The sequence below is a fragment of the Bombus huntii genome, chromosome 11 (assembly GCF_024542735.1).
Source record: "Bombus huntii isolate Logan2020A chromosome 11, iyBomHunt1.1, whole genome shotgun sequence".
Taxonomy (NCBI): Eukaryota; Metazoa; Arthropoda; class Insecta; order Hymenoptera; family Apidae; genus Bombus; species Bombus huntii.
Genome location: NC_066248.1, coordinates 4,279,691 through 4,299,258, shown reverse-complemented (window position 1 = coordinate 4,299,258; position 19,568 = coordinate 4,279,691). Strand labels below are relative to the sequence as shown.

The window sequence follows — 19,568 nt, the reverse complement described above, 5'->3', positions numbered from 1 at the left end:
TCAACGGTCAACGGTCAACGGTCAGCGGTCAGCGGTCAGCGGTCAACGGTCAACGGTCAACGGTCAACGGTCAACGGTCAACGGTCAACGGTCAGCGGTCAACAATCAACAATCACCGGTCAACGGTCAACGGTCAGCGGTCAGCGGTCAACAATCAACAATCACCGGTCAACGGTCAACGGTCAGCGGTCAGCGGTCAACGGTCAGCGGTCAACGGTCAACCGGTCAACCGGTCAACGGTCAACGGTCAGCGGTCAACGTTCAACGGTCAACGGTCAACGGTCAGCGGTCAACGGTCAACCGGTCAACGGTCAACGGTCAACGGTCAACGGTCAACGGTCAGCGATCAACGGTCAACGGTCGGCGGTCAACGGTCAACGGTCAACGGTCAACGGTCAACGGTCAACGGTCAACAATCAACAATCACCGGTCAACGGTCAACGGTCAGCGGTCAACGGTCAGCGGTCAACGGTCAACCGGTCAACCGGTCAACGGTCAACGGTCAGCGGTCAACCGGTCAACGGTCAACGGTCAACAATCAACAATCACCGGTCAACCGGTCAACCGGTCAACGGTCAACGGTCAACGGTCAACGGTCAACGGTCAACGGTCAACGGTCAACAATCAACAATCACCGGTCAACGGTCAACGGTCAGCGGTCAACGGTCAGCGGTCAACGGTCAACCGGTCAACCGGTCAACGGTCAACGGTCAGCGGTCAACCGGTCAACCGGTCGGCGGTCAACGGTCAACGGTCGGCGGTCAACGGTCAACGGTCAACGGTCAACGGTCAACGGTCAACGGTCAACGGTCAACGGTCAACGGTCAGCGGTCAACGGTCAACGGTCAGCGGTCAGCGGTCAACCGGTCAGCGGTCAACGGTCAACGGTCAGCGGTCAACCGGTCAGCGGTCAACCGGTCAACGGTCGGCGGTCAGCGGTCAACCGGTCAGCGGTCAACGGTCAACGGTCAACGGTCAACGGTCAGCGGTCAACAATCAACAATCACCGGTCAACGGTCAACGGTCAGCGGTCAGCGGTCAACGGTCAACCGGTCAACCGGTCAACGGTCAACGGTCAGCGGTCAGCGGTCAACCGGTCAACCGGTCAACGGTCAACGGTCAACGGTCAACGGTCAGGGGTCAACCGGTCAACAATCAACAATCAACAATCAACAATCAACAATCAACAATCCACAATCAACACTCAACCATCAACCATCAACAATCAACGATCAACAATCACGCTTCTCGAATGTGGGTGCTTCGCTGTTACGCTAGAGCTTTCGCATTCCGCAATTCGGAACGGAATGAATCTTTTGTTAAAAGCCAAACGGATTCTTTTCTCCCACTACGCACGCGTTTGTTAGATGTTCGCGACCGTTGCGGCGTATGCAATTTTCAGTATATTCGGCGAAAGAACCGTAGGGATATGGATGGTACATTAGGCATGGTTTGCCTTACGCTTTGGAGGTATAGCGCTTTGCATCGCGAAACCATCAGAAAGTTCCATCGTCGAATGCCGCCACAGTCTTATTCGAACGTACCACATTTTCGGCCAAAAAGCTTACCTTTGTAATCGCGTCGAGTGTATCAAAAATAACTGATCAGTCCCGCGTTCCATTACCCATACTAACTGTCTTTTATACCACACCGCTCTCTATTATACCACTATATCGTGCGCCGCAGGTTACTTAATTTTGGTCGCTCATAGGAGGACTCATAGGAGGCTCGGTGATCCAATTATCGTGGTGCACCGCGAACGCTGAAGCACGGATGACGCGACACCCTCCGACCATCCCTTTTCACGTCGAAGGGGAAAACCAGGCTTGCCGCTATCTACGTTGGTAACGATCCTCGAACGTAGAACGGATGATGTCTCGCCATAGGCAGCGAGGATTCCATTCCGCTGACGGATATCAATTCATTTCCTGCGAAAGCTCGCAACTGCCGTATTAAATCGCCGTATCCGAATGTTTGCGAATCTTTCTTCGCCTTTGCTTCGCAATTATTCTCTATAGTCTGTGATCTCTATCGACCTGTTTCTAAGTGTGAATGGAAACTGTCTGTGCGTGTATGTGTGAGTGTGTGTGTGTGTGTGTGTGTCTGTATTACGATACCGTTAGGTTGAACGAGATCGTCGTATACAATTTAGATTCATCGCGATACGTGACGATCCGAGAGATTGAAAATGAAGAATCGCGCACGCGAAAGAATTACACTGTCTCTGTATTCGATGCTTCGTATAAGAAGGGACGATATTGTCCGCAATTGCACGATCAATCTCCTCGTTCGCCAATGAAATCGTAGCGTGTACAGGGCGCGGCCGAATAATGCACGTACGAACGAGCATAAGGTGTGCACGATAATAACCCGATGAAAGAGTAAGAAAGAGACGTACAGGAAGATTTTTTCGTCCGAAAAAACCGAGCTTTAGGCTGAATAATTATCAGCCAGGTATAGGTAAGCAATCGGCAGGAAATAATCGTACATGTGAAAACAAATGAAAAATAAGGAATTTAAGGCTTCGTTTTCAAGACGATAGAGTACGATAAATTTTCAAATTTAATTCTCTCGTAAACCAAGCAAACAAAAATACATGTTCCACTCATCCTCGCTCGTTGAACAACCTCTTGCCGATTATTCGCTCTTGTCCGGCGTGGAATCGGTCATGTTCAAGTATAGTTGATAAATTTTCAAATCCGATTTCCTCGGAGAAATTTCATTCTATGTTTTCTTCTTATCTGTGCATAAGTAATCGCCTTACGGCCGCCTGTACATTCCGCCACACTCTCTGCACCTGTAACTTCCTACCTTATCGATCTCCTGAAATTGTTCAAACGCATTTTCGCAATGCGATTAGCCTGATCAAGACCTAAAATCCATTAGTCGATAGATCGAGACAGCGAATCGCGTAAACTGGAACGCAAAAGCGTAAAATATCTATCTATCATAAATATCTATCTAAATAAATATCTATCGGTCGCTGAAAACGTAATAATAGTGCACTCGCATCTGCTAGTGTGCGTTCGTCGTTAAAAGATTCAAGCTCGTCCGGAATTCTTTGAAAATGACCAGGATATAGAGGAGTGGCGACATTCGCAAGAGAGAGGGTTGCGATTGATTTCCTCGGAGCAATCGGATAAATCGGGCGACGTCGGTGGGCGGAACAGGCCGCGACGTATATTCGATGCGACACACAATACCGCACAGTCGAGCGTATTCTCGATGGAAAATAGAAAGCTCGCTTACAGGCCAAAAGTGAAACGATCTAGAAAACTAGGAGGCACGCGCGATAAGCAGCAAATCGTTGCTACGTGACCATCCCCTTTGCTCTACACGCATCCAACGTTCGAATCGGTCGGGAAAATTATTGTAATCTTCGGCAGCGCTTTCGATACCGGCGTAACCGGCCCGGCCCGGCCCTGTGTCGTCGAACGCTCGATAAAGTAAGGATATTCCGCTTGCTATTTATTTTCGGCTCGATAGGCAACAAGAAGAATGCCGCGCGAAGCTTTTTCATTCTCGTAGCTGACGGGAACGATCGAAAGGTGTACTCGTAGAAAGGTCTTGGTGATGCAAGCTCCTCGTTCCATTGGCAGATAGTAAGAAAAGTTAGAGGATATTTGTATTTAGATGGACGATTCTTACGGATATTTAGCTCAAGAGAAGAAAATGTTTAAAGAGGCGGATGAAACGGGGGTAGCGGAATGAAAGTCGATTTTTGCGGGTGCACGCGTAACTTCGTAGAATTCCGCGCGCGTGTATAGTCGTGGAGTTAACGCCTCTGTTAAATTATGTCGATCTGGACAAATACTTAGCGAGAAACGAATAAATTCTGAAGGTACACGAACGTTGACATATTCCACGGTGACAAGCTTAAACAACGCGACACTTTGTTCTACCGAATAGTTGCACGAGGGTACAGTTCTCCTAAGTTGTGCAATTAAGAAAGAACGAAGAGAAACTAGTAACGAGTGTAAGGATCAGAACGACGTGATTTATTAGAAAAGGGTTAATTTCATTGCTAAAAACGCCGTCTTCTAGGATCGCGATAAATCTGTAGAAATGTTACTCTTCGCGTGTTTAAACGATCATCGTCGTACAGACTCGTTAAATAGCAATTTAAATAAGAAGACGAGGAAATGAAATAGAGCAAAAGGAAGAGACACGTGAAACGCGATAATATTGCTGCAACGCGGACCGTATCAGCTCGTGAACGGAAAATATCGAATATCGATTTAACCGAAGGCTCGAAACCTTGGCATTGAATTCACCAGCCTGGCTGCCTCTTTTGCCTTCGCTCTCTATCTCCTCTTTATTTTCCGGTACGCTTTTCATGCGTTCCGCTTTTTCTTCCCGCTTTTCATACGCGCCATTGTTAGACTAGACTAGACGCTCTGAAACTACTTTTCACCCGGGGGGCTGCAACCTACACGCTCACCGCTTCGCAATATCAGCCTATATTTTGTCGTTACGCCATTGTGGCCCCTGCTGCAACTCACGAAACCCCGGTATCCCTTGTTTTCTTTTCACCTACGCTTCGGCGAAGCTCCGCGGTTCTTCTTAATACCCGGTGTCATTCCGTTGCCTGGTCAGAAGGCTTGGTTCCTGGCTTTTGTCTGCCACAGACACGATACAGGCGTTTAAACGATCTAAAAATTGGAGACGAAAGGGATAAAGAGATCGCGCGATTCCTAGAGAGATACGACGATGATTAATTACGTCGTGACGATTCCGCACGTCACGGACCACCTGTTCCGATTTTCTCGCAGCGATGTGCCTTTTATCGTCTCCTCGTTACACGCGTTACGTTCGTCATCGAGAATCGATAAATTCTTCCCAAAAGGGAATCTACGCACGAGATTCTTTCACGCGTAATGGATCACTCGCAACGTCAAGAGCAGAGTAGCATCTCACGGGTATTTGTTGCTCCAAAGAAAGAAACCACGAAGACGGACAAAAAAGAACGCGTTTAGGAAGAACATATTTTTTCAAAATCGCGAACGAAAAGCACCGCTCTTCCATTCTATCTGTACCTTTCTTATTTCCGTAGAATATTCGCGGAGAGGTGAAATCCGTCGCGTTGAAATTCCAGTCTTAGCCGCAATCTAGTCGGTCGGATTTCAGACTATCGCGACCTTTATCGAGCCACGTATTTCCGATTCTTCGAGTTTCGCAATGTTCGCTCAACGTCGTATCGTTAACGCGCCGAGATTTCGGTCTCGCGATTTCATCTTTTATTTCTTTCCAGCGACTGCCTGTATTTAAAACAAAATTACTGCCAACGTCTGAAGCTTCTTCGCAGAGCGTCTTCGACGATTGCCTTGGTACTTTGCCATGTTACTTGTTACGTCGCTGCCTAATCTTTCTCCGTTTTCATTATTCGCTACCATGTGCCACGTGCTTCCTTTGCTTCGCCACTGCGTGTAAACGCGTTCTACTCTCCACATTCTTTTCCGTCAAGCAACACGTTTCACGTTGCTCGTGCTGCGTGTAGCGCAGTTCAATAATCGAACTAGCTAAGCCAGCAGTCTAAGTAACGTAAGAAGAATACATCTGTGAAATTTCTATTACTCACTGTCGTCTCTAATTATTCGTCTGGCAATCCACCTGTCTCAACGTATCGTTTCTCACTACGAACTGCAAAGGGTTAAGGGGATGTCCCGAATTAGAACGGTCTGAAACAGCGTTCCTTTGGGGTTTTTTTTTTAGAAGGGAAAGAAGGAAATGAAGTTATTGAATTTTGAGGTATGGTTTTATATATGGTTTAATGAATACAAAGAAATTTGTTTTAAAAGAAATTCAATCGGCTGATTGAACACAGACTGAACAGAAAACCGAAAAGGGATTAAGTTATTGTATATTTTTCTTCTGGATGAACTAAACAACGGCAGAAAAAAATGTGAAATAAAAAAAAAGAAAAATAAACTTTAAGGTGCTATAACAATTATTTAAATAAACTTTTCCACGAACTTTTTTAGTTCACCCAGAAGAAAAGTATATAGTAATTTAATCCCCTTTTGGTTCTTTGTTCCAGTCAAGAATTACGAGGTAGATCTTCCTGGCCGATTGAAGACTGCAGCGACAAGACGCCCATGAAATAGGCTTAGAAATCTGTTATAATTTTTCTTTTTTTACTTAAAAAAATTTTTGTTTGTATTCGTTAAACATATATAAAACCATACCTCAAAATTCAATAACTTCATTTCTTTCTTTCCCTTCTAAAAGAAATCACAAAGAAACGCTGTTTCGGAACATTCTAATTCAGGACACCCCCTTAAAAAACACAGTGGAAATGCGGAGAAACGTATCTCGAACCCGTCACTAAGTAGTAGGATCGTTGGTAAAGTCGACGCCGAATACTCGCGACCTACTTGCTATCCATCAATCCGATACATGGCAGTCGTGCGAAATTTATTCGCAATTGCGAAGGCGGCTGACAGAAGACGAAAACAGGATAAGCTTTTGGGAGAATCCGCGAGACAAAAGCGTGGCAGATTACGCGCTGAAAGTTGCAGCGTAGCTTTGGAACAAGGTCCACGAATATACAATAACGAAGTAAAACCTAGTTCGCCAAAGCGTGTTACGTTCTCGCAGCTGAGCTACGCGTCTCGTTACTTCTATCCACGACTACGCTCTGTCGTGTCTTCTCGTCCAAACGTACGTACAGTCGACAACGAAAATATCGTGGACAAGTTAGCGGCAACCGGCTACCAACGAAGCTTCGCTGAACGCTGCCTTGCCTGTGTCAAAAATGGAAATATATTCGTTTCCACCGTTTGCTAAATGTTAATTCGCGTAGAGGAAAATCCCGTATTAAAACGCTCAACTTTGCGAATTTATTTATGCGAATTTTTGCGAATGGATTTATTAGAGCTTCGCGGGACTTTCGGGTTTACACGCAGCTCCTTACAAATTCTATACGTTTACTTATCGCTATATAAGCTTTGTCAGATTATACTTTGGTAACTTGGTAATTGGCAAGGGAGATTGCACGAAGCGAACTGTAATTCTATTTGGATATTTTCGTAATGAACAAGAGAGAAGAACGAGAGAAAGAGAATTTTGAAGATGTGTTTTATTATTTATCCAGTTGGCTGTTTCTCACGAGTACACTCGTCACGCGTGAAAAGTAGCTAGAATTTGCTATTTAAATTGCAATTCCAGTGAAAACTAAGATATATCGGTAAATTTTAAGATCTTTCGAATATTTGCAGACCGAGACGAAATAAAACGAACAAATAGAAAGATATAAATAATTATTACGAGATCGTATACAGCCGTTTCCTTCGTCCTCTGCACATTTTAGCTGCACGCTTTTCAAAAAGGTCGCTACAGCTAACTGATCGAGATAATGATAAAACGAAACCTCTAATTTCTTCCGATTTTGCCCAATGGGCTGGATAAGACCCCCATACGTGGAGAATGATTAGGTTCCTCCATTCCCTAGCCGATACGGTCTCCGTATGCCCATCTATTACACCGTGTACGTACAGTGTAACCAATCTTCTTGCAAAGAAGCCCGCACCATATTCTTCCCGACGATATAAGCAGATCTACCGTTTGATTTAGTCTCTTTCTTCGCCAACTTTTCCTGTTTTCGGCTGTTGTTTGTCATCCTAAGTTCGACGGTTACTCGTCCTTCTGTCTTTTCCCAATAGCAGCGAGCAATTCGTTTTCGTATCGAGGCGATTCCCATTTTACGTGATAACAAATCGATCACGAAACTCTGTCGACGAACGCTCGAATATGACAGAAGAAGACAATTACCGAACAATTAATTATCAGATCATTCCATAAGTAAATTCGGTAGACAGTTCGGTTGGTTTTCGCATACCAGACGAAACTAAAAAGTTACCTGTCGACGATCCATCGATGATGAATTTTCTCGTACTTTTTGTAATTCGTTAGCCCAGCCTCTGAAACTTCTCGCTTCTTAGAAGAAAACCACGTTACTTACGGGATGATCGAACGTACAAGTACGAAATAAGTAAAAGTACGTTGTACAGTTTTGTACAGGTTTCTTCCTCCGTAGAACGTACGAATAAATAAAAAATAAATAAATTAAGTAGACGCGAAACTTCGTCGATACTTCTTCCCACCATCTGGCCATTTATTTTTGTCTCCGACTGTAGGTGTATCCGCGCTACGGTTTTTTAGCTTTTTCGCCATTGTTCTGCGTACACACAGGGGAATCCCCGCTTCGTCCCGACGAGCTGTTCCGTGTTTTCTTACGCCTCCGCTTTCTCTCTCGAGCCTCGCCGTGTTATCGACAAATTAAAAGCTCGCAACCTTCCGCCACTCTAGACGCGTCATCGCGGCGGAATCAACGCGGAAACGCAAGCTGGATACGATGGTGTGTCGCCAAGAAGCGTGAGGATCGTTGGCAAGATCAAATGATCGTGAAACGTTTAATGCTGCAGCCGAGGGCCACGCCGAAGTCTCGCGCTGCGTGTTCTGTTAATTTCGACGAGCCACGTTATTACCGCGCGATCCTCGCGATGAACATGTACGAAATGTAAGTTTCGTTCTCGATCTCGTAGAGAAAAGTAGGAAAATCCAGCGCACAGCTGAAGAGTCAAACGTCTTCTGGGAACTGCAAACGCTGGGTTAACTGTAATTTCTTGACACCTACATATTCCACGTTTGTTTACTTGTGTATTATTTATTATTACTAATGGCTAGCTAAAGCTAATAATTATAACACGTAGACTGTCAGGCGATATTTTTTAGCTTTGCCTATGGGCAACGATATTTCATTTTTGTAAAATGTTACATTAATTACGATCAATCGTTGTACAGCACTTTGTTCATTTTATACTGTTCCCAGCTATTCGAAATTTGTTGGTTGATCGACTCAATCGTTACGAAATAACGTAAAAAGTCCTGTCATCGATGAATACTGTCGTGAATATCGGTGAATGTAAACGTGTTTGTGATAAATCGAACGCTATGGGCTTTCATAAACGCTTTATGCTCGATGCACCGCTTGAACGAAAACGTATAAATTAAAAATGCCTGTTAAAACATTGACAGCTTACCAAGCTATCAAAATCTGTCGAATCTTTCAAGACTTTCGAGCTTATCGATACTTGCGGTACTTATCGAAAGTTTCAAGAGTTAGAATCACGTTCGCAGTGATTCGAATTTTTCCTCGCACCTAAACGATATTCCAAGTGTTTCAGATTCCATCGCTGACTGGATACTCGAGCCTCAGCATGTTCCAGGCGAAAAATCGTCTACGAGAAAGAAAGAAGAGGAAGGGAGACACGAAGAATCGAGGAGCAGCAGAAAAGAACGGAGCCCGCGTCGCCTGGACAAAGAATAAGGGGATTAGTTTTAATTGGAACTAACGCGGCTAGATTCTTGTAAAAATCGTGGATAATATTTGCATTTATCCACGGTAACGATACCCGTTAGAAACTCGCTGCAATTTCTACAATGATTTAAACAATGGCAGTTACTTTTAATTTCACGCGCATTTTCGTTGTCTTCTTTCTTTCTTTTTTCTTCTTATTGTGTGTGTGTGTGTGTGTGTGTGTGTGTGTGTGTGTGTGTGTGTGTGTGTGTGTGTGTGTGTGTGTGTGTGTGTGTGTGTGTGTGTGTGTGTGTGTGTGTGTGTGTGTGTGTGTGTGTGTGTGTGTGTGTGTGTGTGTGTGTGTGTGTGTGTGTGTGTGTGTGTGTGTGTGTGTGTGTGTGTGTGTGTGTGTGTGTGTGTGTGTGTGTGTGTGTGTGTGTGTGTGTGTGTGTGTGTGTGTGTGTGTGTGTGTGTGTGTGTGTGTGTGTGTGTGTGTGTGTGTGTGTGTGTGTGTGTGTGTGTGTGTGTGTGTGTGTGTGTGTGTGTGTGTGTGTGTGTGTGTGTGTGTGTGTGTGTGTGTGTGTGTGTGTGTGTGTGTGTGTGTGTGTGTGTGTGTGTGTGTGTGTGTGTGTGTGTGTGTGTGTGTGTGTGTGTGTGTGTGTGTGTGTGTGTGTGTGTGTGTGTGTGTGTGTGTGTGTGTGTGTGTGTGTGTGTGTGTGTGTGTGTGTGTGTGTGTGTGTGTGTGTGTGTGTGTGTGTGTGTGTGTGTGTGTGTGTGTGTGTGTGTGTGTGTGTGTGTGTGTGTGTGTGTGTGTGTGTGTGTGTGTGTGTGTGTGTGTGTGTGTGTGTGTGTGTGTGTGTGTGTGTGTGTGTGTGTGTGTGTGTGTGTGACGGGATCAGAGATTTTTAGGTTTCGTTCGTTTCAAATCTTCTCGTACTTGTCTGGAGCGGTGTTATTATCTGAAAATTATATGTAGCCGAGTAGTAACGTGTAGGAAAAGTAACATGCATAGGAAAAGTGAGGAAATGGGACGAACGAAGGGGATGATCGTGTTAGCGTGTTGCGTCTGGTACGTAAGAATGTGGCACGAGACAATGTCAAATTGCGTCTCGTTAAGTTGTATGCGCGAATGCTCGTGCTGTGTTTTAACTACGTCCACGACCAGCGTAAAGAATTAATCGTACGATCGATTAAACGTGGTAGAATTGATAAATAAATATGAAATTATAAAATGAGATAACAAAGAATTCTCTGGATAATTTTGTGATCTATCGTAACTTTATGATCAATTTCTATCTTCTCAAGTGAAAAGATAGACGTAAAATGAAACGAAAATAATTTAACCAATTGACATCGAAGGATTGCACATCTGAGAGCGCGTCTGTGACTTTTCGCTGCAGCATCCGATGCAGAGTAACATCTGACCATCGCGCAACCTCGAACTGCCTTCCTTAGGGAGAGACACCTCGGGACGTGTTCAGAATTCGTCTCTGCCACTTCTCAACTCACGGAATAGATTCTGTTCCTTCTCTGTATTCGAAATTTGTAGCTCGATTCCAGCTACATATTTCGTGAAGTATTGCCGCACTTAAGATTCCCTAGGTCGTTACAATCAATCGCATTACCTATTTAGAGTATTATAAATAAAATATCAGTTTGAAGCATAGTGGTAAGTTAAGTATTGTATAAAAGCACAGACTGTTCTATCTACCAAAATTAAGGGACAATTTATTATCCGTCATTAACCCGGAATAAGTGGTGCGTGAAATATGCAAATGCTATTCCACGTGTATTCCGCGTTTATGTTTATTCATAGAGTTCTCAACAGTTCTTACTTTACGAGAGAAAAAAGGGTGAATTACAGATGTACACCAGATATATTTCATTCTCTGTGCCTAGTCCAACAAAAGATCATTGGGTGACACGTTTCATCATTTGGGAAAAATAAAGACCCTTGTGTAAAAAATTAGAATTTATTCTTATATTCATAATAAATTAAATATTATAATACGTTAATTAATTCTAAGCCAATTCTTTTGCGGTCAACATCTACTGAAAGTACTTTCACCTCTACACGCTGACCTATCGAAACTACCGAATTCTTTAACCATTTCGTTGGTATAAGCCCGTCTCTACCCGCTCCTATATCCACAAACACTCCAAAGTGTGTAATGTTTCTTATCGCACCCGTGACTGTTATCCCCGCGCTCAAATCATTAATACTGAGCAAACTCTTTCGAAAAAGAGGAGTACGAGTCTTTAATCGTATATCCTCGTCCTTCTTCATAGATAAGCCTTTGACTATCACGTCCATAGTCGTCTCGTTAGTATCAAGTTTCTGGGCCAAACCAGCGAGCCCTTCGTCAGCACACGATTTTACTTTTTCGATGAACTCCGTAGTTCCGAAATTCTCCAAGTTACAATTGCAATATTTCAAGAAACGTTCGGCTATTTTGTACGATTCAGGATGGATCCAAGACTGATCTAATAAGTTATATGTCTGCTTAGACTTCTTAGCAGGCTTGCGTTTCTCAGAATTATCATTCATCGAAGTCTCTGGCAATATCCTAATGAAGCCAGCACATTGTTCGAACACCTTGTTCCCAATTCCTTTCACATCCAGTAATTGTTGCCTATTTTTAAACGGTCCAAATTCGGATCTCCATTCTATAATGTTGTTTGCCCTGGATGCATTCAAACCTGCAACTCTTCTTAAAAGACACTGAGATGCAGTGTTCACATCCACGCCTACAAAGCTCACAACCTCTGAAACAACCTGTAGTCATTTTTATAGTTGTTATTGAATTTGTCAATTAATTACTTCATCTTGAATCTTAAAGCTATTGGATTTTATATTCACCTCATTTAATGCCGCTAACAATTGCTTCTCTGGTAGATCATGCTGATACATTCCCACACCTAAATGTTTAGGTTCTACTTTTACTAATTCAGCAAGTGGATCTTGTAGACGTCTCGCTATAGAAATAGCAGAGATTAAATTCGTGTCGAGGTCCGGGAACTCGGATTTTGCTTCGGGACCACAGCTGTAAATCGATGCTCCGGCTTCGTCAACTATCGTGTACGAAACCTCGATCGATCCGAATGCATTGGACTTAATTAACTTGTTTAGAAACATTTCAGTTTCTCTACAAGCTGTAGCATTGCCCAACGCTAAAATTGTAGCCTTATATTTCGTCACTAAAGCTACCAAAACATCGGCTGATTCATTATAAGATTTTTTCCCCTTTGTGTGTGGATAAATTACATCTGTTTCAAGTACATCACCCTGTTCAGAGATTACCGCTAATTTACAACCGTGCGAAAATCCTGGATCTATAGCAAGTATGATCTTTCCTCGTACAGGTGGAGTAAGAAGCAACTGTTTAACGTTAGTTACGAAAACTTCTATAGATGCTGTCTCTGCTTTTTGTTTCATTTCGCTTCTCACTCTACGTATTACTAAGGGTTTTATCAGCTTTGTATAAGCATAGTTAATACTGTCGTTTAATAATTTAGAATGTAATTTAGATGCTGTGATAGCTGCGTTATATTGTTTATAACAGTGTGCTTTAAATCCATTTTCGAAAAAGTCAGGAATGATCATTTTTACAGTAAGAAATTTTTGCGCTTCCCCACGATTAATAGCCAATATCTGATGAGGTTTAATGTATTTTGTGTTTGCACTAAAGTCATAATACGTTTCATACTTTCTCTGAGCATCCTTTTCTTTACTATCTTCAGATTTACTATTGGTTTTACATTCTGTAATCTGGATTTTTATCGCAGATTTGCTTTGAAGCTCTTTGACTTTATCGAATACAGTTTTATTCTTATTTATAATATCTGCTATAATATGTACAATTCCATCTATAATCTGTTGCTCAGTTTTTAATCCATCTTTAGTGGAATCGATAAAAGAAGATAATGGAGGTAGTGCCTGACCCTGTAACACAAAATCACTTACAGATCCCAAACCTAGCTCTTTTGCTCTTTCTGCTAAAGTTCGCTTAGATGCCGGCTTAAAAAAAGAATATATATGTTCTAAGTCGTCTAAAGATTTGGCAGATACAACAGCAGAATGCATAGCAGGAGACCACTGTCCTAATTTATCAATAGACTTCAATATAGTATTAGCACGTTGTTTGATAACTTTAGCATGATCAAGACTTTCTTTCAGTGCTCTTAGCTCATCTGGCTCCATGCCACCAGTCATATCCCTCCTATATCTTGCAATAAATGGGATTGTATTGTCATTATTAAAAAGCTTTATAACATTTTCTACTATACGTTGTTCAATATTGTTCACTTCGCTAACATAATCTTCAACAGTCCATTCTTTCAATTCTGTAGATTTTAGAGATATATCTTTTAATATTTGTTTAATATTTTCTGCATCAGAATTTTGTAGTTCTTCTTTTTTTATCTTTGCATTTTTATTTTGTATCTTTTTATTCAAATCTACTGATTCATTTGTATTATCTATAAGTTCTGTTTTTATTTTTTTTCTTCCAAGTTTTGTTACTATTTGTTTACTATTTTTACTTAATGAAACGGTTCTCTTGGTACTATTTGTAATTGTCTTCCTCTTTTTCTGAGGTGCTTTCGTGGGAACATAATTTTCATCACTTGAAACATCTGCAGATTCACCCTCAGAATCACTTGAAGAAATAATTATTTTACTTGCTCGAGACACTTGTCGTATGCTCCTTTTCATTGTAACGTTTTTTACAAATAAAGTACAAATATCTAAACTACTTAAGAAAATAAAGATTCGTCCATAACCTTCGGTAATTATAAATTAAAAAATTCTAGGTTAATTATTAAATGTACAAAACATATTTATACACATATATGTCATATAATTTCTCTTAATCTCTTACTTAACTACGAATAAGATTGTCATAAAAAACTAGAAAATTGCTGTAACTCTACTTAATAATCATAATAATCAATAGAATTTTCCGAACAAGTTCAAGTACATCTTCCGACTAACCTTTGAAAATGTGCCTTAAGTTAAGGCGCTTGACGAGTTCGTGTAATCGGAAAATTCTCAATATTTTTCGAGATCATACAAAAATTACAGATGAGATTATGAAATTATAATGAATAACTTTTGTAATTTTTCAATTATTATATTTCATACAGATTTAGTATAAGATTTCTTCATATATTTCAGGTGATTTTGCTTTACATACGTAGCTAAAATCTTCATATTTATAAAAATTTGATAATTACTTTTTTTTTTAAGGTACTTTACTTAATAATGATTTGTCTCAAAGGATGATTTACGCTTCTGTAATATTAAAAACATAGGAATTAAAATAAACATAATAATATGCAATAATACCGGAATACAGCTACGTATTTTGATATTGTAAATTTTTATACGATTCAAATATATAAACAATATATTATGGCAGAAAAATTTCGATCGTTCATCAAAGTATTAAACAACGAAATAAATAAACATCAACTGTTTAATGCAACTACAAGAATTAGTAGCGTCACTGGAAAGGCACAAGAAAAGTTGAACAATATACAAAGTGCAGTTGCTGCAAAGTATGATGTTCTTGCAAAGGTATTACATTTCATCTATTCATCAATAAATATAAAAAATTATAATGTACGTATGTTTAAATATAAATCATTTAAATTTATTTACTCCAGCAAATCAGTAATGATTTAACAATAATTCAAAATGTAAATGGACCACAATTAGCACCAAGTCCATTACCAAAGAAAGTTGTAAAATGGTGGCAATGGTATCAACAAATAACAGGTTTGGACAAGGTTGAAATAGCCAAACAACAAGTGATCTTTGCGCAAGACAAGTTGTTCAAATGTCAAGATGAGAGGAGACAATTGAATCGTGAAGCAATGTTAATAAATGATAAATTAAAGGAAGTATATTCAGAACTTATTCAAATTAAGAGGGATGATCCAAAGTATGTACAATTGACAATAGTGGAAAACAAAAATCTTCAAGATCAAGCAAAGATTATGGCGGAGCTTAATTTGTTAGAGAAAGAGGAAAAAGAACATTTCACATTATTAGCAACAGCTATTAAAGAATATCATGATAGTCAAACAATGAATGCTCAAAAGCATAAATACTTATCTATTGTTGCATCTGCTCTATTAGCAATCATATCATTGGTAGCTTCGATAATATATAACAATATAAGGGTAGCAAATATTCAAAACATTCTATCTGAAGCACAAGAAAAGAATGAAAATGTGCTCAGAAATAGTTTTGTATCATTAGAAAATAGTTTAAATACAATTCGTAAAACAATAGAAAAAAATAGTGAACCAAAAGTAGTCACGGTTAATGAAGAATTAGATAATAGTAATATTACAGAATTGCACAGAGCTTGTGTTGTATTTGGGGCATGTATTGTTGGCATATATATACTGAGATCGGTAATTGGTTAAAGGTTACTTTTCAATTCATAGTAATGAATTTATTTTAAATAATTTTTTAGTAACAGAGATTTATTCGTTTATCAATGTTTTATAAATAAATGTATAATACATGTATATAATTATATAATGAAATAAAAAATACATTAATATATGCATTTAATTCGATATATTGTATGATGTTTTGTAGTATTTTGTTATCATGTTATTTAGTTGCATTGTTTTTTGTATAAGAAACCAAGGCTATACTTTTCTCAGAAAAATACACATATATATTTGATAAACTGGGCAAATACAATGTGATATTCTTATATGGACAATCGTTTAACTAATTTTTATCTGCAATAAATGATTTCATTAAAAATAAAATGAAATTGTTATGTGTCAAATATTAAGCAATTTAAATTTTAATTATCTGGATTATTTTATGTATTCCAGGATTTCCATTCCATACCATCTGGTAGCTTTACTTCAACTTTTCCTTTGCTCACTTCTGACCAATTTGTGCTTAACACTGTACCACCAGACTCTTGCTATATATGTAGAAATATTACAGTGTTAAAATCAATACAACGTATTTGTCAAGCGCTTTTTGAAAAGAAATACTCACAAAAGATTTATTCATTGCACGTCTAACTTCATCAGATCCACTACCATATATCTGTTGGAATAAAGCATAGAGAGCAGCTTCTCCTATAGGCTTTTCTTCTGCTTCTTGTTTCTCAATCTCTTTCTCTACTTTATTCCAATCCCGTGTCTTTTTGGTAGTTCCAGGATTCTCTGGTGGTTGATTTCCAGCATGCAAAATTTCTTAAAAAATTTAAGTCATTTTAATATGACAATTCAGAGCAGGTTCTGTTTACACATAATATTTGGATCTTTGGTTTACCTTGAGGTATGGGTTGTACTGTATTTTGTGCAACAGGATTTCCTTCCAAAGCAGACCATGTAATTCCATCTTGTTTTTTCAATTTAATTTCTATTTTAGATGGATCAACTTTGTATGTGCATTGATCTGGTATTATTGCATGAGCTAAATCTAACTCCAAGCTATATTCATTGCCTGATGGTAACTGGGCAGACACACTCAACTAAGACCAAACAAAGAATAAAATATACAACTGATATTCTACCAAACGATAACTACTTTCACGTAAATATAACCGACAAAAATGCAAAATGCACTAGTTGAAAAAACATTATATATATCTTACACTTTCACAAATGTAATAATTACCGTATTTTTCTCGTAAACAACTTTGACATTTTGTGCACTTTTCGCAAGAATCGGAACTATAACATGACTTTCTGTTTGATACCAATCGTGCCTTATTTTTGGAACTGGCATCTGTAAATGTTAAAAATTTTTATGTTACGTGTACAGTATTGATGTATTAACCACATTTCTTACTTCATCATTATTCACTGCTGTTGGAGTTTCTTCGTTACCCATTAGATCGATTCTTCTCTAAAATATCAAAGACAGACCATTAAGAAATTTAACACAACATTCACATATATCGTACTTCTCGAAAGTTCATATGAATACTATAGACAAGGAACATAATACAAAAGAGATGCTAATCATAAAAGAGAGCAAACTATAAGGTGTACCATCTTATCGGTTTAGAAAAATCGGAAAAAGATTTTGTTGTATCTGTTTTAGATTTTATATGTATAGTAATAAATAGACTGTAGATTATTATGCAAATTCATATTTTTGAGAATATAATGAAAGAAATAGAATTTCGGTAAAGTGATTCTGTAATTTGATTGATATGGTTGTGTTCTAAAATAAGTTTATTTGGATCCATGGATCTCTTAGAAATTAAGTCAAAATGGTTGAACTTCCTGTGAGATAAATGAAAAGAAGCCAACTTCCGGCGGCGCTTCAATGTTTTTATTAGTGTTACAAAATTTAATGTACACAAATGTGAGGTTAAAAATCATAAATAAAAATTAAAGTTAAACAGTGATTGATAAAAATGAAAGAACCGTTCAAGGCGATTATTGATGATGTAATTATAGAACCATCCAAAGTTCAGCCAATCATTGGTAATTGCACTTTTATTCATTAAAAAGTATTTCGATATTTGAAACAACTCGTGTGTAAATTATTTTTTGAAAAATAATCGAATCGTGAAATTATACTACTCTTATAATCGTAATTGCCATTTGTTGATTTAGTTCTAAATTACAAGTGATAAACAACTTGTTCGATTTGTCAATTTATAATTCATATATTACATGTATTCATTTTGAGAAAAACCTTTATAATTGTTTTATAGTTAATTTTCAAAATGGAGAGCTCAAGGATGAGGAAGCCAAAAAAATGTCGTGTGGATTATTTTACGATCAAAACAAGAAGAAGACGATGCTGGCTATGTCAAATGGACAGATTGTTTATAGAGGCTATAAACCAGATACGAGCCAAGATTTGATGCGTAGTATGCTTGTTCTTCGTAACAGAAGGACAGGGAAGGTAAGATTGGTTCAGGTTGAACGTTGGCAAGTGACTCCAGTTTTGGAAAAACCTGTAGTAGAAGATAATAAGGGTGCAGAAGATGAAAAGATCGCTAAGTTGAACAAACAGTTTGGTTCAAAGAAAGTGAAAAGGAGGACAGAGCAGTACGAAAGATTAAAAGTGAATGTAGAATCTGTTAAAGAACAACTTGAACAAACTGTATCTAGTAAGTAATTGTCTTTGCAAATGTTTTATGATATACGCATAATCTCATGCTAATTTTGCTAAGAATAAAGTTAAAATTTATTTTCATCACAGATGTTGAAATTGACAGAATGGACTTGTCAATACAATTGCCAGATAATGAGTATATTACAAATACCACTTTACCAGAGTGTAATAGAGATGCAACTAGTGTAAATGATGTATATAATATTTTTGATATTGTACCAAAAAGTAAATTGGAATCTTTGTACGATAGTGTTACAGAAATTTTAAATGGCAATTCTAGTAATAAACAAGAGTATGTTTATTTCGAAAAATTACTATCTTTCTTTATTATTGTATTGTATACTAATATATACATTTATTGTTATTATATGTCTTATTATTTATTATTATTAATTATTATTTATTATTATTTATTTATTATATTATATGTCTTATTATATACTAATATATACTAATATATACATTATTTTTCAGAAATTCAAAATTTTTCACTCGGACATTATATCATGTAAAATCTGATCCAGATAATCTTAAAAAGGCTGCGCTGTTGATTTATGTTCAATCAGTTGCAGCCTGGTTAAATATGCCAATCAAGGATGCTAAAAAACGTGGTATTGAAGTTTGTTCAGCTTCTCAAGAAATTAATTCGCATATAATAGACACGTACAGTGTTCAGAGCAAACATGGGAGGTATGTGCAACAGACATATAATAATCACATAATAAAAATGTTTAATAATTCAATAATTAATTTTTAATATTTTATAGAATGAGGCCAACCAGTGTAAAAGATAAGGGAGTAATACATTGTATGATCTTAGCACTGATAATTAACAACTTTACATTAGATTTGGAATTATTTGCAACCATATTCAGTCATCGTATGGGTCTAAAAAAAATGACAGACCTTGCTAGAATTGTTGGTGCTTTACCTAACAAAGAGAACAAGAAACTTATTACTCTACAAGTTCCATTGCCAGCAGCAGTGTCTGTTGTAAAAAAGGGAAAAAGGAAATAGTTATACATGGGTACAAATTTTCTATAGCTATTTTATAAATGAATTAAATTTCATATTTGTTAACTTTGTATAAATCGAAACCGAATTTATATTTAATTGAATAAACATTCGTTTATTATAGTTCGACCATTCTTA

The 19,568-nt window shown here is 38.6% G+C and overlaps 4 protein-coding genes and 1 long non-coding RNA gene across 8 annotated transcripts in view; 3 read left to right on the top strand and 2 right to left on the bottom strand.

Moving 5' to 3' along the window:
* LOC126871471 (uncharacterized) overlaps positions 1-9,481 on the top strand; it is a 152,085-nt gene extending 142,604 nt beyond the window's left edge. The window contains exon 8 of the long non-coding RNA XR_007691654.1: positions 9,178-9,481. This is a non-coding gene — a long non-coding RNA (uncharacterized LOC126871471). The remainder of the gene's footprint in view (positions 1-9,177) is intronic.
* Positions 9,482-10,175: 694 nt separating this feature from the next.
* Positions 10,176-14,017, bottom strand: LOC126870940 (S1 RNA-binding domain-containing protein 1). Its single transcript, XM_050629172.1, has 2 exons — positions 12,159-14,017; positions 10,176-12,074 (listed from the first exon to the last, which is right to left on the bottom strand). Exons 1-2 carry the CDS (start codon positions 14,010-14,012, stop codon positions 11,301-11,303), a joined length of 2,628 nt encoding a protein of 875 aa, XP_050485129.1. The 5' UTR covers positions 14,013-14,017; the 3' UTR covers positions 10,176-11,300.
* On the top strand, positions 13,991-15,889 carry LOC126870957 (mitochondrial potassium channel-like). 3 transcript variants are annotated; one of them, XM_050629221.1, is made up of 3 exons: positions 13,991-14,085; positions 14,547-14,876; positions 14,966-15,889. In XM_050629221.1, the coding sequence occupies exons 2-3, from the start codon at positions 14,712-14,714 to the stop codon at positions 15,731-15,733; spliced, it is 933 nt and encodes a 310-aa protein (XP_050485178.1). In that variant the 5' UTR covers positions 13,991-14,085; positions 14,547-14,711; the 3' UTR covers positions 15,734-15,889. The 3 variants fall into 3 exon arrangements, with proteins under 3 accessions (XP_050485178.1, XP_050485177.1, XP_050485176.1); XM_050629220.1 differs by lacking the exon at positions 13,991-14,085 and adding an exon at positions 14,287-14,413; XM_050629219.1 differs by lacking the exon at positions 13,991-14,085 and adding an exon at positions 14,326-14,474.
* A 78-nt stretch (positions 15,890-15,967) lies between these two features.
* LOC126870959 (protein SGT1 homolog) lies at positions 15,968-17,300 on the bottom strand. 2 transcript variants are annotated; one of them, XM_050629225.1, is made up of 6 exons: positions 17,133-17,300; positions 16,959-17,069; positions 16,611-16,812; positions 16,332-16,531; positions 16,176-16,254; positions 15,968-16,060 (listed from the first exon to the last, which is right to left on the bottom strand). In XM_050629225.1, the coding sequence occupies exons 1-6, from the start codon at positions 17,172-17,174 to the stop codon at positions 16,050-16,052; spliced, it is 645 nt and encodes a 214-aa protein (XP_050485182.1). In that variant the 5' UTR covers positions 17,175-17,300; the 3' UTR covers positions 15,968-16,049. The 2 variants fall into 2 exon arrangements, with proteins under 2 accessions (XP_050485182.1, XP_050485181.1); XM_050629224.1 differs by having other exon boundaries at positions 15,968-16,254.
* Positions 17,301-17,437: 137 nt separating this feature from the next.
* Positions 17,438-19,553, top strand: LOC126870955 (uncharacterized). Its single transcript, XM_050629216.1, has 5 exons — positions 17,438-17,776; positions 18,010-18,411; positions 18,504-18,708; positions 18,891-19,106; positions 19,184-19,553. Exons 1-5 carry the CDS (start codon positions 17,707-17,709, stop codon positions 19,431-19,433), a joined length of 1,143 nt encoding a protein of 380 aa, XP_050485173.1. The 5' UTR covers positions 17,438-17,706; the 3' UTR covers positions 19,434-19,553.
* Positions 19,554-19,568: the final 15 nt, after the last annotated feature.